General features: G+C 37.6%; 1 protein-coding gene across 16 annotated transcripts in view; it reads left to right on the plus strand.

Annotated features, from left to right (window-relative positions):
- Window positions 1-17,852, plus strand: part of Cstpp1 (centriolar satellite-associated tubulin polyglutamylase complex regulator 1) — a 220,558-nt gene that overhangs the window by 88,595 nt on the left and 114,111 nt on the right. For 11 of the 16 annotated variants that reach the window (XM_074044771.1, XM_074044760.1, XM_074044769.1 and 8 more), the window contains one exon: window positions 11,249-11,379. The exons of 2 other annotated variants lie outside the window; for them this stretch is intronic. In XM_074044771.1, coding sequence (XP_073900872.1) covers window positions 11,249-11,379 — 131 coding nt within the window. Of the gene's footprint in view, window positions 1-6,016; window positions 6,119-11,248; window positions 11,380-17,852 lie in introns of all 16 variants that reach the window. 3 more of the 16 variants (XM_074044786.1, XM_074044785.1, XM_074044795.1) reach the window with 1 other exon arrangement.

Consider the following 17,852-nt stretch of genomic DNA (forward strand, 5'->3'; position numbering starts at 1 on the left):
CTCTTTTGTAACTAACCCACTGCTGTGATAAGAGCATTAATCCAGTCATGAAGGTAGAGCCCTCATGATGTAATAATTTCTTAACATTATAATAATTTCAACATTGTTATACAATAGTAATTAAATTTCAACTTGAGTTTCAGAGGAGACATTCATAGCATTTCCCAGCCAAATATTTGTTTCTTTTGGGGTTTTTTTTTTTTTTTTTTGGTAGTACTTACGCCTTCCGCATATCTCTACTTCACAAGTAGCTGGGATTACAGGCACACCTGTGCCACCATTCCTGGCTCAAATATTTGGTCTTTTATCATGTAAGTCAAGTGCATATGTGATATTTCAGCATCAAAGTAGTATTCCATGAAGGGATTTAAGATATATAAAAAACATGCCAATTAGCCGTCAAAATATTTAAAAAACATGTTATCATTTCATAAAGCTATTTCTATATTTTATAAGATATATATATATATATTTGGTGGTACTGGGGTTTGAATTGAGGGCCTCATGGTTGGCCTGTGTTCAGGGCAGGCACTCTACTACTTGAACCATACACCCAGCCCTATATATCATTTTGTAAATATTAGTTATTCCATAATTGATCAAGAAAAATGCCCATTATAATGAACATGACATTTCCACTCTCTTCTATACTGGTTCTTCTGAAGAAAATCATTTCCATTTCTTCATAACTTGCCAAAACTAATATCTCTTATGTATCCTTTCTCCATTTATCTCTTCAAAACAAGTACCATTCATATTCTGTGGAAAACATTTGACTTCCTAAGATTATCATCTTTAGAAAAGTCATTGAAATCACAGATTTTCTGCACAGCAAAGTAATAATAATATCTGACAGTCTCTGAATGTACCAGGCATTATACAACATGCATTATTAATACATTTAATCTTTGGCAACCTTATATGGTAAACATTCTAATTATCACCATTTTACAGTTAAAAAATAATTGAGACACAAAATAATCACATTCTAGGAAACAGTGAGATTTGGCCAAGATTAGTACCAATGTACATGTGGATCCCCTAAGTATTTTATTCAAATGCAGCATCAGATTTAGTAAGTTTGGGATGGGACCTGAGATTCTGATTTTTTTTTTTGGTGGGACTGGAGTTTTGAACTCAGGGCTGTGTGCTTGCAAAGAATGCACCCTACTGCTTGAGCTATGCCTCCAGTCCATTTTGCTCTGGTTATTTTGGGGATGGGGTCTTGTGAAGTATATGCCCAGTCTGGTCTCTAACCACAGTAGTCCCAATCTCAGCCTCCCAAGTACCTAGGATTATAGGTCCACACTTTCAATAGCAATGCCATAGTCACTTTTATTTCAGACCTACTCTAAATGTTTTGGTTATAACTTCCAACTTCTTACTCCATCAGGCAAGTCTATAAATATGAACACTGGGTATTTATATAATAGACACCAATAACTTATCTTCTTTTTTATTGTGGTTTTATATATATATATATAAAATTTACCAATTTTGCCATTTTTATATTTCTGTGGTATTAAATGCATTTACATTGCTCTGCAACGATCATCAGAATTTTCTAATCTTTCAAACTGAAACTCTGTGCCCATTAAACACTAACTCCCTATTCTTCATACCCTCCAGTTCCTGGCAACTATCATGCTACTACTTTCCTTCTCTGTGGGGTGACTTTTCTAGAACCTCATATAAATGGATTGATATTCCATGACTAATTTTATTTAGAGTGATGGATTCAAGTTTCATCCATGTTGTGTATATTAGTCAGCTTTCTGTCACTATAACAAATACTTGGGATAATCAATTTATAAAGAGGAAAAGTTTATTTTGGCTATTTTGGGGTTTTCAGTTGTAGTCCATTGACCCCATTGCTTTTGGGCCTGTGGCAAAGCAGTACATCATGGCAAGAGCATTGGCAGAGGAAGCTCCTCACTTCATGGCCAGGAAGCAAGAAAGGAGAAAGAGATGAAGAGGCCAGGCTTCCACAATCCTCTTCAAGGGCATGGTACCAATGACCTTAGGCCCCAGCTCGAAGAGGATTCAGTCAACTCCCAAAAGCTCCATGAGTTCAGGACCAAGCTTTTGACATGTGGGCCTTTGGGGACATTTATATCCAAACTATAGCATTGTACCATGTATCATAATTTTCTTTCTTTTAAAAGCTAAATAATATTTTGTATGTACATTTCATGTTTTATTTATCCATTCTTCTGTCAGTGGTCACCAGGGTTTCTTGTACCTTTTGGCTATTATGCATAATACTGCTGGGAACATGGATGTACAAATATCCGCCTGTGTCTTGTCTATCAATATCTTAGTTTCTAAGATGCCAGTTTATGTTCAAGTTACTATTGTTTTCATCCCTCTTTTTTCTTTTTAAACATTCCTCACTTAAATCTTTAAAAGTGTGAGAGGAAAAGTGACTTTTTTTTCTTTGCAATACTAGGGATTAAACCCAGGCCCTTGTGCATGGTAGGCAAGTGCTCTACTACTGAGCTATATCCCCAGTTTTGAAAAGTGAGTTTTCAGTATGGATTTTCATTAAGACTTGTTATCTACAGTTGCTTTGTGATTTTCAATAAGTCACAAAAGAATATTGAGAAAGTGTTCTTTGGTCCTTAGAAGGTTGGTAGTTGGTTAAATGACACCAAATAAAGAACTAGAAAATGTTCATGTTTGAAAATAAAGTATTATTGAGAATGTTTATGTCACACAGAAAACTTGTAATGAATGAATTTGAAACTTTACTTGTCAAACAAGTATCCCAGGACTAGCTGAGCCTTTTGTTAAATTTATGTTCTTCTTTTAGATTTCCTAGTGAAACTCTCTCAGGATCTTTAGAAATTTTATGGCACTTCTTTTTCTCTGAGCTCTAACCAAATAACACAGTAGATTCTCATCCTCTTACAAGCATCTGGTGCAGGAACCTGCCTGATATCTAGAGTTCTTTACCCATGTGTTTTTTGAAATAAAATTCACTTTTGGAAATAAGAAAACAAGCAAATGAAGTTGAAATCTAACGCGTTTATAAGAAAATGAAAATGAATACCTTATAAAGGTATCAGGAAGAACTGACTTTTTTCTCAAGTAATGCTCTTATTTTAAGAGTTCCAAGTTAACACAATGGACTTGAATTTGGAAAAATATAACAACCCAAACACACAAAAAAAAGCTTTTAACCAAAATCAGGAAATGAATACTTAACAAATATACATGGATTTACCAGTAGCTTTAGAAGTATATGTGGCTACTGAAAGAAAATGCATTTATTTTCTAAAAAGTGAGACCAACTCTGGAGATCAAACAAAATAAAAAGAAGGTGACTCTAGAAATAACAGTAGCAAAGTAACACAGCTATGTTGAAATAATAATGAGGAAAAGAGAATGGAAGCAGCAGAAGCACGTCTGATGTGTGAGGCTTAAAGGAAAATCATCCCAAACCTCCTTCAGTTTTACCATCATTTTCAATTATGACCAAGTCTAAGAAGACTTAGCCTATTACTAACACATTTGTTTGAAGTATTTTTTTCAACCTAACTCCTATCATCTTGAATAAAAACAAAGGATGATGGCTTAAGAATTACTTGTTATACTTTGAACCAAAAGACTGATAAATAGTTTGCCAGGTGCCAGTGGCTCATGTCTGTAGTCCTACCTACTTGGGAGGTTGAAATTGGGAGGATCAGGGCTCAAGACCAGCCCAGGCAAATAGTTCGTGAGACCCCCCATCTCTAAAATAACCAGAGCAAAGTGAACTGGAGGTGTGGCTTAAGCAGTAGAATACCTGCTTTGCAAGCACAAAGCCCTGAGTTCAAATCCCAGTCCTACCCAAACAAACAAAAAAGCCAGGCGGTGATTCACTCACGTACCTAGCTACTCGGGAGGCTGAGATCAGGAGACAGTCCAGGCAACTAGTTCTTGACAGAACTAACTCCAAAATAACCAGAGCAAAATGGACTGTAGGCATGGCTCAAGCAGTAGAGCGCCTGCTTTGCAAGCACAAAGCCATGAGTTCAAACCCCAGTTCCACCAAAAATAAAAATAAAAACTGATGATTTAATACTTCCAGTTCTTGAATGAGGTGGTATTGAGAAGGGGTTTATAACATTTAAGGAGCCTATAAAAATGGTGGATTTTCATTGGAATCTTTAGGGAACCTTTTTGGGGATCCTGGTGAGAACAAAAGGATGATATAATAGGACCTAAAATCTACAGCTATAGACCAAAAAAATCGAATAAAAATTAGCTTAAAATGTTTAGGAAGCAAAGCATGGTGGAACATGCATGCCTTTAATCCCAGCACTCAGCAGGCTAAGTCAGGAGGATTGCAAGTTTGAGGCCAGAATAAACTGGGCTACATCATGAGAACCCTGTCTTTTAAAATAAATGAAAGTTTTTTAGGGGCAGGGGATATAGCTTAGTGGTAGAGAGCTTGCCTTGTATGTTTGATATCCAGCAAACATAAAAAAGTATTTTTGTCTACCTACCTCCCTCCCTCCCTCCCTCCCTCCTTCCTTCCTTCCTTCCTTCCTGTCTCTCTCTCTTTCTGTGGGATTGGAGTTTGAACTTAGGGCTTTGTGCTTGCAAAGCAGGCACTCTACTGCTTGAGCCACCCCTCCAGTTCACAAAAAAGTTTTTTTTGTTTTTTTTTGTGGTACTGGGGTTTGAACTCAGGGCCTACACCTTGAGCCATTCTGCCAGCCCTTTTTTATGATTTTTTTTTTTTTTTTTTTGAGATAGGGTGTCATGAACTGTTTGCCTGGGCTGGCTTTGAACCACAATCCTCCTGATCTCTGTCTCCTGGGTAGTTAGGATTACAGGCGTGAGCTACTGAAGCCTGTTTTTTTTTGTTTGTTTGTTTGTTTGTTTTTTGTTTTATTCTAGCACAAAGAACACGCAGGCAGTTAGCAAAACCAAGAAAGAAATTAGTATCGATTTGAAAAAGCTAAAGAAGAAAACGGATAAAATTAGATAAAAATATGTGAGTTGGCAGGAAAACAGACGAAAGCTGTGTGAGGCCTGGCAGTCGGGAGAAATCACCTCATGGAAAGGGAATGGCAGGATCTTCTGGTGACTGAGGGGAGGCTCACTTGCAACACTAAACACAGACAAAGTGAACCAGGTGACAAAGAGCTAATAATGTCCAAAGATAGAGCTAAGAGAAAGAAAGAACAGTTGACAGGTTTAGAGGCCACATAAGAAAGAAGGGAGACATACTGTAGCAGAAGGTGAGCTGTAAAAGAAATACTAGAACATGCTAAAGAGAAACAGTCTTTATTTAGAAATTTTTCTTACAAAGCTAGGGGATGATTCTCTGGAGAACCATGAAAACAGGATTACTCCGAATTTCAAGTGAAATTAGGCAAGTCTCTGGAAGCACAGTTACCAAGAGCTCTGCTTAGAGGCCTTGAGGAAGGCAGTTGGGGACCTTGTAGGAACTGAAGGAAAGATTTATGGCAACTTCTTTTTTAAAAATAGCATATGAAAAGCATTTCTAAATTACTACACAGTTTCTTTATAATTTAAATTTCTAACATGCTCTAAAGATGGATGCTGTAACCTTTTCCCAGTGCTTTGTGTATTGATTTCTCACCCAGAAGTACATGTATTTCCCTGTTCTACTGGCCTCAAGTAACCAACCTTGTAAGAGAAATGCTCCTTCACACTTAACATGCAGATGATACTGAACTGTCCTACTTCTCCATTAACACTAAATGGGTAAGGAGCTGATGTGGTAGATAGGCAACTGGGATTTTTGTCAGAGCATGCCAGGCCTCCAGCAATAAGTTTTGGAATTTGAGTTTTGTTTTAAACTGCAGTGGGGTTTTAACTGAATTACAAACAGATCCAATGGGGGACAGTTTACTTTCAGAGAAGCAGCATGTGTGATCTAGGTCCCTGTTCAGCCCTCTTGGGGAGAATTTGCTTGGTGATCAACCTGTCTACAAACTTTTGCCTCACCCCTTTGCAGCAGCACAGCATGGACAAGTATTCTATTCCATTTCTATTTTAGGAAGATTCTTTATTAGATCCGGTGACAGAAGAGCACTTGGTGAAGTGACCAAGAAACTGTTGCATTATGTACGCTTCCCATTGCAGAAGTTTCACAGGGCCTGTGAGTCTGTCTCATGAGTTTTTCTCTTCATAATGCAATAAAATATGATCTCACTGATGTCATGGCCTGAAAACTAGCTCTGCTACTGATGATTACTTAGGCAGAAAAAAATCTTGGTATGAAATGCCAGTGCTTAAGCCTAATATTAGAGTGAACTGATAAGCTGATTTTTCTTTTTCTTTTTTTGCTGTTGCAGAAATTATGAATCCCATCTACCATGATGTCAATTCAGTTCTCACACATTGGTTCACCTCTCCCTAGATAGTGATTGAACGTAGTAGATCCAGCCCTGTTGGATTTCTTGCTAAATTTGGGATTTTTTTAGAAGCCAAAGATCTTGGCTCTTCTACTTGAAATTGAGCCAGTACTCACAATAAGAAGATGAAAAAGATTCTGAACACTTAACCTGCAGTATGCAGGTCTGTTTTCTATATCACTTACTTCTTCATGGCCAACAGAGAATCCACAATCAACAAGCTGAACATTCACCTGAGCAGAAGCTCATTCCAAATACATTAAAACCACACTTTGTCATATTTTTCCTTTGGTATAGGACCTTATTGCTCATAGACTTTTCCTGTAGTAGTAGATGTATATTGTATGTTCGAACAACAAAATGATAGATAACAAGCTAGGCACCAGTGGCTCATGCCTATAATCCACTACTCAGGAGGCAGAGATCAGGAGGACTGCAGTTCAAAGCCAGCCCTGGCAAATAGTTCAAGAGACCTTATCTCAGAAATACCAACACAAAATAGGACTGGTGGAGTATCTCAAGTGATAGAGCACCTTGACAATTTAAGAGGGGAGAGATTTATTTTAGCTCACAGTTTCAGGGGTTTCAGTCCATAGTTCTTGGCTCTGCTGACTCTGGACCTGTGGTGGGCAGAACATCGTTGCGGTGACAGCATGTGGCAGAGACTACCCACTTCATGGTGGACAGGAAGCCGAGGAAAAGGGCATACAGGAAGGGAACAAGGACATGCCCCCAGTGACCTACTTTTTCCATCTAGGCCCCACCTCCCACCTTTTACCACCTCTCAGTGTTATGAATCCCTTAAGGGATTAATCCATTGATTAGGTCAGAGTCCTCAGGATCCAGTCATTTCCCAAAAGCCCATCACCTAACAATCAAGCCCCCAACATTTCATATTCAAACTAGTGGTAATTGGCTGCACAGCATTGTGGATATATTTAATGCTACTGAATTACACACTTACAAATAGCTAAAAGGATGTATATTTTACCACATTAAGAAAGTTTTCTAATTTAGAAGAAAAGTAGAGGTCAAATTCTAAAAAGTGCAACTGAGGCCAATAGGAGAAGGGGGCCAGGAACTAGAGAAAAGGTTAATTCAAGAAGAATTAACTTAGAAGGTAACACATGCACAGGAAATCAATGTGAGTCAACTCCCTGAATATCTGTCCTTATCTCAACTAGCAAAAACCCTTGGTCTTTCCTATTATTGCTTATACTCTCTCTCCAACAAAATTAGACATAAGGGCAAAATAGTTTCTGCCAGGTAGCAAGGAGGTGGGGGGGAAAGGGAGGGGGCAGGGGGTAAGGGAGAGGGTGGGAGAAGGGGGGAGAAATGATCCAAACATTGTATGCACATATGAATAAAATAAAAATTAAAAAAAAAACAAAACCAAATTCTAAAAAGTAATAGATGAGAAGAATGTACAGAAGTTATTTAAAGTGTGCTTTTGGTTCTTGTTTTAGAGAGTAATAAAAATAATCAGCAATTTTAGATATTTTAAAATAATGAATAAACAAAAATTGTTAAATTTTTTAAAAGAATATTAAAAGGTCAAAGATTCTGCATATAGCTTAGATACTAATAGGGTAGAAGAGAATATTTTTTCTTTTTCTTTTTTTTAAAATCAGTGCTAGCAATTGAACATAGGGTTTCAGCCCCCAAAAGAATTTAAAAAAAAAAACAAAAACCTAGTAACACAATAGAAAGCAGAAAAAGAGGGAAGGAAAGGCAAAGAAGAACAGATTTTTGGAAGGAGAAAATAAAATACTAGAAATTAATTAAAAATCTTAAGAAGTCACATTATTGTACAGAGACTGAAAGGTTAGTTAGAGGGAAAAAAATCAAGCTATATACTATTTATAAGATAAATACCTGAAATAAAATGATCCAGAAAAGTTAAAATTAAAAGCATAGAAAAAGATATGCCAAGAAACTACTAATCAAAACAAAGCCAGTATTGCAATATTACAATACAAATATCAGACCAAAGGCCTAGACTTTTAAAAAATTTATAAAATATAAACCTTCAGTATTTCCAGAGTGGCTAGTTGCAAATATTCATTCTACCTGGTATTGCCTATCTTTTCAACTACCACAAACATTTATGGAGTATTTCTGTTCAGTAGCATAGTAGAGACAAAGAGGAGTTCAACCTAATTGCTTATTCCATAGAACTTGCAGTCTAGCAGAGGAAAGGAATCCAGTAACTTTAAAAAAGAAAGCAAATTGTGAGTATCATTATAGACTTATAAGTGAGTTATGATGGGAATTGGCATTGGGGGTTAAAATCAAGAAGAGACTATGTGAATAAAGGAAATGCAAATTAAAACCACACTAAGACTCCACCTCACCCTTGTTAGAATAGCCATCATTAACACCACCACCAACAGGTGTTGGCGAGGATGCAGGGAAAAAGGAACCCTCTTACACTGTTGGTGGGAATGTAAACTAGTACAACCACTCTGGAAAAAAATTTGGAGGCTACTTAAAAAGCTAAACATTGATCTACCATTTGATCCAGCAATACCACTCTTGGGGATATACCCAAAACACTGTGACACAGGTTACTCCAGAGGCACCTGCACACCCATGTTTTTTGCGGCACTATTCACAATAGCCAAGTTATGGAAACAGCCAAGATGCCCCACTACTGACAAATGGATCAAGAAAATGTGGTATCTATACACAATGGAATTTTATGCAGCCATGAAGAAGAACGAAATGTTATCATTCGCTGGTAAATGGATGGAATTGGAGAACATCATTCTGAGTGAGGTTAGCCTGGCCCAAAAGACCAAAAATCATATGTTCTCCTTCATATGCGGACATTAGATCAAGGGCAAACACAACAAGGGGATTGAACTTTGATCACAAGAGAAAAGCGAGAGCACACAAGGGAGATATGAGGATAGGTAAGACACCTAAAAAACTAGATATCATTTGTTGCCCTCAATGCAGAGAAACTAAAGCAGATACCGTAAAAGCAACTGAGGCCAATAGGAGAAGGGGACCAGGAACTAGAGAAAAGGTTAGATCAAGAAGAATTAACTTAGAAGGTAACACACATACACAGGAAATTAATGTGAGTCAACTCCCTGTATAGCTATCCTTATCTCAACCAGCAAAAACCCTTGTTCCTTCCTATTATTGCTTATACTCTCTCTTCAACATAATTAGAGATAAGGGCAAAATAGTTTCTGCCAGGTATCAAGGGGGTGGGGGGGAAAGGGAGGGGGTGGAGTGGGTGGTAAGGGAGGGGGTGGGGGCAGGGGGGAGAAATGACTAAGTGTTGTATGCACATATGAATAATAAAAAAATTTTAAAATAAAGAAAGAAAAGACTATGCAAAATGTGGCATTTGAGATGGTCTTTAAAAGCTATATTAAGTATATAATTTCACTATTATTAATTCCTTTACAGTTTAGACTAGATCCCAGCTTTTTCCCCTTAGGGTTTGACGCATACTTTGGGACTAATTGTTTGCCAGATAGCTTCATAAATTTAGGCTACAGTGCTATCATTTTAGACTTTGTTTGCTGAAATGTAGTCTATCCCACTTACCTGTAACAGCTCATTTGCTGTATTTTTCATTTTCCTTGTGTAAGATAACAATGGCACCTCCATAAACTGCATAGGTCTGTTAACACTTCCATAACTTTTTAAAAATCTCTTTTCTAACATAATTCTCTACCAGATGTTTTTCTCAGACTTCCTCATAGTGCCTTAAAAGTAGATTTCTATGATAGTTTTCCACGAGAAGAGTGTGTAATATGCTTTTTCCTTTCAGTGCTATTAACAGGAAGAGGCTGATTTTATCCTAAATGATAACTGCTCTCTGTTGAGGACAGTAGACACAGATGGCTCCTGAAATTTTTTCCTGTTTAGCTCAGAATCAGATCTCCCTCTCCCCTTTAAATAGTCAAGAAATGAAAACTGGCATTTGGAATTACCACCGTTCTCTCCATTGCTTGCCATCTTCAGTTTAATGTCTGTTTCTCCACAAAGATTAATATATTTTCTACTCATGTTTTACTTGAGTAGAAATTTAGGAGTTTTCTGGAACCTGAAATCTGCCCTTGGTAGGGATGATTACTGGATAATTGCCTATTCTTCTATGGAATTTCCATTTTTAGATTACGCCAGGCTCTACAGCCTTTATTTTTTTGGCAAGAGAACCCAAATGCAATGGAGTATATTTTTTCCCTTTGCTGGCCCAGTTTAAACAATGACTCACTTGGGCCCTGGGGCTTTACTTCATATTCTCATTTAGGGGCCACTTTCTACCCTTGTTGTTTTTATTTGCCTTTAGTGTTCTGTTTGAAACTTATTTCCTTTGTTACAAAGGAACTATCTCTGTGGTCATTGTCAAGGGAGATATACAGCACATCTCTAAAATGCAACAATTCAGCTATGTCCTCTATTATCCTTACAGCAGCTGGTATAGCCTGGGTTAGTGCAGAAGAAGTATCTGTAGGGAAGCATAATTCCAAATGAAGCAGAGGGAGAAATAGTCTCCAAAAAGATATGAGTAGTAGTGTCATCCAGGTGAAGATTGATTTTCCTGTTTTTGAGATGCTCTAGTGACAGATTAAAACTTCCTCAGTGTGTAATGTTGGAGGAGGGAAGTACTCCAAGGAATTGGACTCTCACAGTTTTCAGAGAGGTATGATTATATGAAGAGATTTCTCCATAGAAGGAATTGGTCTAATCTATAGTTCAGGGTTTTGCTGGGGAAAAAAAAACAAAAAAACCCAAAAACACAAATGCCCTTCTCCTTTTGGCAGTGGTTCTCTCTAATTTTGAATTTTTATTCTGATTCCAGCCTTCTGAATTCTACCTAATGATGATTTTTAAAAATTCTCTCTTTGCAGTTTTAATAGTGTATGCCAAGGAACTCACATTCTCTTTCGAGAATTCAGCTTCATCCAAGCCACCCCCCACAACAGAGCATCATTTTTACGTGCTTTCTGGAGATGTTTCCGAACTGTGGGCAAAAATGGTGGTAAGTCTTCCCCTATTCCACTTTTTCTTCCTTCCTTCCCTTTTTTTTTTTTTTCCTTGCATTACTGGGGCTTGAACTCAAGGCCTACACCTTGACCTACTCCACCAGCCCTTTTTTGTGATGGGTTCTTTTCAAGGTAGTGTCTCACAAACTCTTTGTCCTGGCTGGCTTCAAAATGCAATCCTCCTGATCTTTGCCTCCTGAATAGCTAGGATTACAGGCGTGAGCCATCAGCACCTGGCTCTGTCTGTCATTCTTATATTCCTATAAATACTGTGTAATGCATACTATTCAAGGCTTTTGGAATACCTTATTTTTTAGAAGATATCTGTCTTGTGTTAAAAATATTACTACCACCATCATCACCAATGATACCTATTAAGAACCAGGTATAACTCTGAGCACATTAGCTCTCCCTAGTAGATATTGTCATCTCTATTTTATAAATAATGAATCCAAGAACCAGAAAGATAAGTAACTTGGAAGGGCACATAGTAAACACTGGGACCAGGTTAACACTCCTGCAGTCTGGCTTGAGAATTCTTGTGGTTGGCAAAAACTAAAATACCATGAAGTAAATACAAGGAATAATGTGAATATAGGCATACCCTGTTTTATTACCGTTTCACTTTATTGCTCTTTGCAGATTTGTCTTTTTTACAAAAAGATTTTAAGGTTTGTGGCAACCTTGAATCAAGCCAAGTATATCAATATCATTTCTCCAATAGCATGTGTTCACTTTCTGTTTTTGTGTCACAGTATTTGAAACATCTCATTATTACTATATCTGTTGTAGTGATCTGTGACCAGCGATCTTTGGTGTTACTGACACTGTGATTGCTCTGAGGTGCCACAACTATGACAATAGAGGTTTGTGCACCCATGAACTTCACTGATAAATGTTGTATGTGTTCCGGCTCCCCACCAACCAGCCTCTTCTCCATCTCCCTCTCCTCGGGGCTCCTTATTCCCAGAACAAAACTGAAATTAGGCCTACAATGGCCTCTATGTATGTAAGTGAAAGGAAGAGCTTAATGTCTTTCACTCAAAACCAAAACCTAGAAATGATTAAGCTTAACGAGGGGGGCTTGTTAAAACCTGACACAGGCCAAAAGCTAGGCCTCTTGCATCAAACAGTTAGGCAATTGTGAATGCAAAGGAAAAGTTCTTGAAGGAAATTAAAAGTGCTACTCCAGTGAACACACAAATGATAAGAAAGAGAAACTGCTAAGCCAGGCATGGTGACACATGCCTGTGTTCCTGGACTACATAGCAAGTTCCAGGACAGCTTAGGTTACATAGTGAGACTCTGTCTTAAAATACTGAAGAAAGAAGGAGAGAAGAGGTGGAGAGAGAAAGGGAGGGGAGGGGAGGGGAGGGGAAGAGAGGAGAGGAGAGGGGAGGAGAGGAGAGAGAACGGAGGGAGGGAGGGAGGGAGGAAGAAAAGAAAGGAAAGAGAAACTGCCTTATTACTGACATAGAGAAAGTTTTAGTGGTCTGCACAGAAGATTAAAGTAGTCACAAGATTCCCTTAAGGGCTGAAGGCATGGCTCAAGTGGTAGAGTGCCTGCCTGGCAAGCATAAAGCCCTGAGTTCAAACCCCAACAGCACTAAATAAAGTCTACTTTTTCCTAAGGAAAAGTGGTGATAACTTTTAAGTCATAAAACAGAGAAAAGGGGTGAAGACCATATTGGAGAATGAGAGGAGGAAAAGATTGGGAATAACAAGAACACTTTTAGACCTGGGCAGCAGTGGCTCACGCCTATAATCCTAGTTATTCAGGAGGCAGAGGTCAGGAGGATCACAGTTCGAAGCCAGCCTGGGCAAATAATTCTATGAGACCCTATCTCAAAAAAAAAAAACCTTCACAAAAATGGGGGCTGGTAGAGTGGCTCAAGGTGTAGGCCCCGAGTTCAAGCCCCCAGTACCTCAAAAAAAAAAAAACACTCCCTTAAGTCTAACCCAATGCAAGGCTCCCCAACTCTCTTCAATTCTACAAAAGCTGAAAGAAGTGGCAGAAGAAAACTTTGAAGCTAGCAGAGGTTGGTTCATGAAGTTTAAAGAAAGAAGCCATCGCTGCAACACAAAAGTGCAAGGTGATGCAGCCGATGATGATGGAGAAGCCACAGCAGGTTATCCAGAAGATGTACCTAAGCTAATTGATGAAGGCTACCCAAACAACAAGTTCTCAATATAGACAGAACAGCCTTCAATTGGAAGAAGCCATCTAGGGCTTTCATAGCTAGAGAGGAGAAGTCAATGCCTGGTTTCAAGCTTTAAGGACAGGCTGCACTCTTGTTCCGGGCCAGTGCAGCTGGTGACCCTAAGCTGAAGCCAATGCTCATTTATCATTCTGAAAATCCTAAGACCCTTAAGAATCATACTAAATCTACTCTGCCTGTGCTTATCAGTGGAACAACAAAGCCTGGATGACAGCACATCTGCTTACAATGTGGTTTACTGAATATTTAAGCCCACTGTTGAGGCCTACTACTCAGAACAAAAAGATTCCTTTCAAAATATTACTGCTTATTGACAATGCACCTGGTCACCAAGCGCTCTGGTGGAGATGTACAGATTAATATTGCTGTCATGCCTGCTAACACAACTTCCATTCTGCAGCCCATGGAGCAAAGAGTAATTCTGACTTGTAAGTCGTATCATTGAAGGAGTACATGTCATAGCTATGGCTGCCATACATCCTGATTCCTCTGATGGGTCTGGGCACAGTAAGTTGAAAACCTTCTGAAAAGGATTCACCATTCTGGATGCCATTAAGAACGTTCTTGATTCACAGCAGGAGGTTAAAATATCCAAGTATTATGGATGACTTTGAGAGACTGCAGGCTTCAGTGAAGGAAGTAACTGCAGATGTAGTGGAAACAGGAAGACAACTAGAATTAGAAGTGGGGCTGGAATTAGGCAACTGATTTGCGATGTCATGATTAAAACTTTAATGGATGAGGAGTTATGGATGAAAAAAGAAAGTTTCTTGACATAGAATCTTCCCTGGCAAAGACACTGCAAACATCATCATTGTTGAAATTACAAGTATTTAGAGTATTCCGCAAACTTTGTTGATAAAATAGCAGCAGGTTTTGATAGGGTTGACTTCAGTTTTAAAAGAAATTCCCTACTGTGGGTAAAATACTATCAAACAGTATCATAGGGCACAGAGAAACCTTTTATGAAAGGAAAAGTCAATTTATGTGACAAATTTCATTGTTGTCTGATTTTAGGAAATTGCCACCATCATTGCACTATATTCCTATCCCGAGAATTATATTCCATGGGTATTATTTCACGACTTCAGATAGGACAGTAGGGTGATGTTATCTGGATTCTAAAAGACCCTTCTAAAGAAATGTGAAAATGGCTTAAGCTAGAGATAGGGAACATAGTTAGGTGTCTTATAGTAATTTAGCCAAAACATAGGCAGTATCCATGGAGATGGAAAGGACAGTTTCAGTGATAAACTCCATAGGATTTGGTGTTTAGATTTGGAATGTAAGGAGATAGAAGACCATTAAAAATTTCTGGGTTTCTGACTTGGGAAATTAGGTAAGAATATTGGAGGGGCAATAGATTTGTTGGGGGGAATATATTATTTTTTTAAGTTGTGATAAAATATAAATATAAAATTTGTATTTTATCCATTTTAAGTATATAGTTTTGTGACATTAAGTACATTCATATTGTTCTACAGCCATCACTACGATCATCATCCATCTCCAGAACTTTTTTGTCTGACAAAACTGAAACTCTTACCTGTTAAATATGATCTCTACATTCCCTCCCACCTCTTCCTCCTGGCAATTACCATTCTACTTTCTGTCTCTTGAACTTGACTGTTGTAGGTACCTTATATAAGTGGACTCATATAATATTTGTCCTTTTATGAATTGCTTATTTCTCTTAGCCTAATATCCTCATCATTCATCCATGTTGAATTTTCTGTACATTGTATGTATAGACCATATGTTGCTTATCCATTGTTTTGTGGACAGATACTAGGGTTGCTTCTACCTTTTGTTTGTTGTAAATAATACAATATATTGTTAAGTATCTTTAAGTTCTTGAGAGAACAATGTGCACTGGAAAATAAAAGTCATTTTTATATTTAAATACCATTGGTTTGGTATCTCATGATTACATTCCAAGGAAAACATTAAGAAAGACACTGATTGAAAATATCCCTATTAACACTTTTTGTTGGTGAGGTGAAGGGTAAAAGTACACCACTGGGAACTTCTTTTAAAAAAATGGCAGTCAACTCTTACATTCAGAATATTAAAATAGATTAAATTGCTCCAGATTTTTCAGATTTATAAACTCTACATCAAAACCTTCTTTTAAATCTGTTCTCAAGAGCCTATTCTTATTCTCATCTTCATATTATGTTTTTCTGAGTAAGTATTGAATACATTTAAGACAGTTTCTTTAGTGGTTCTAACTAAAAGAAGGGGGAGGCCTATAACATTTCCTCATTCATTCATCAGTATTTCTGGGAGATGCATCATGTGACTGGCACTGGGGTTAGACTAAGTGAGCAGGTACAGTGCTCTGCCTTTACATTGCTTGGCATTTATAAGATCCCCTCCCCACTCTGTTCTAATCAATGCTCTTCTGCTTTTTATATAGCTACTAAAACCTTTTTCTAAAACTCCTTCTCTCCAGTACCTGATTACGTCATTTCAACTATCCAAACAAATAGATACTGTAGGTGTTATTGTGTGCATTTTATAAATAATGAAATCATAACTTGCAGAAGGATTGCACAGTGAGTTAATTGTAAAGCAACAATAGAACTCAGATTTACTAATGTGCTAATAATGTGCTGTACTATTTCTACTTCAATCATTGCTTCCTTGATATATAACTCTGGAGATCATCCATCTGTATTTCACAATATGGAAGAAGTATTAGTACCCTAAAAGTAGCATCATTTCCTTTGCAGAATAAATGAACTAAAAGGTGAAAAACAGTGTGGACTAGCTTTTAAGTGAACTAGCTGAGAAAACTGTGCCATTAGTTTCTACATAAACAAAATTGCTGTCTACATAAACACCCACATACTGTGAGTGTATAGGTGAAATTTGTACTATTTCATCACTTTCTGACTTTGCCAGTCCTTTCTTAGTCCCTTAATCAGTCAGAAATATTTATTGAATATTTCTGTTAAAGAATATTATATACAGCTAGAGCTAGTTTCCATGATATAGCATATGGAGGTAACTATAAAAAGTCTTCAGATAGCCTTAGTGTTGTTTTTCCCCTGATTTAGAAGTAAGGCCTCTTAAAGAATTTATTTATTCTCACAAGGGATTCATATAGCATTTGGACCCTAAGCGGATGTGGATATCTTTTTAACAGCAGCTGCCAGTGATCCATCCGGCTGTTAAGGAGAAGCAGCTCCAAGTTCTCCCTGATTCTCCTGTGCCAGAAGCAAGACCTAGATTTTATACTAGATATTTGTTATTTTGCTTCTTAATCATATAGTCTCTGATTCCTTTTTTTTCATGGTACTGGGGCTTGAACTCAGGGCCTACACCTTGAGTCACTCCACCAGCCCTTTTTTGTGATGGTGTTTTGGAGATAGAGGCTTTTGAACTATTTGCCCAGGCTGTCTTCGAACCACGATCCTCTTAATTTCTGCCTCCTGGGTAACTAGAATTACAGGCATGAGCCACTGGCACCTGTCTCAGCCTCTGATATCTTAAAGACCAAAAGCAACATTTGTGTCTAGGTGATCCTAAAATCTTTAGTTAAATCATTTTTATATAGTCTCAGTTTTTTTCCAGGAAACCTTGGAACACCTTTCAGTTTCAGAATGTGCCAGTTGCCTATTTTAATCCAACTGACAAAAAGCTTTTAAAGGCAAAGAATGAAAGGAAAAGGTTTATTAAGCCCCATTTTTTCTACTAGAATGCCAAGTACCTACTCAGTGGAGCTGCTACTATACTGTTTTTGTGCAGATAATTTCCTTAGAACACCATGCGCATATTTTAGCATTATCAAGAGGAAACTAACTCTTCTGGGAGGTAGCAAAAGAAGAACAGAGTTCCAGCAAAACATATCTAAAAATGAAGCCACCTGTAGAAAACTAAGGGCCCAATCCCTTCTGGCAAGAAATATTTTATTCTAGTTTTTATTAGTACAGGGACTCAATGTCATTGATACATGACTGAGTATTGAATAATGCTGATTTTCCTATGTCTGAATTTCAGATAATCTCATGGACAACTATCTATAGTGAACCTCTTGCTATCTTGGCAACTTTAGACTTTTAGAAGCAAAAGAATCTATTCAAATGTAAAAAGCCTCTAAAATTCATTTTTTCACTTTTTTTTAATCTCTCAGTTTTGAAAGATTAATCTGAATTTTCTAAGTCTGGCAAAAATCTAAATTACTTTGAAGTAAATCATTACTTCTGTTTGTAGACATCAGCTCAAAACAGCTTTTATTTAGTTCA

This window comes from Castor canadensis, chromosome 1 (assembly GCF_047511655.1).
Source record: "Castor canadensis chromosome 1, mCasCan1.hap1v2, whole genome shotgun sequence".
In the NCBI taxonomy this organism is placed as follows: Eukaryota; Metazoa; Chordata; class Mammalia; order Rodentia; family Castoridae; genus Castor; species Castor canadensis.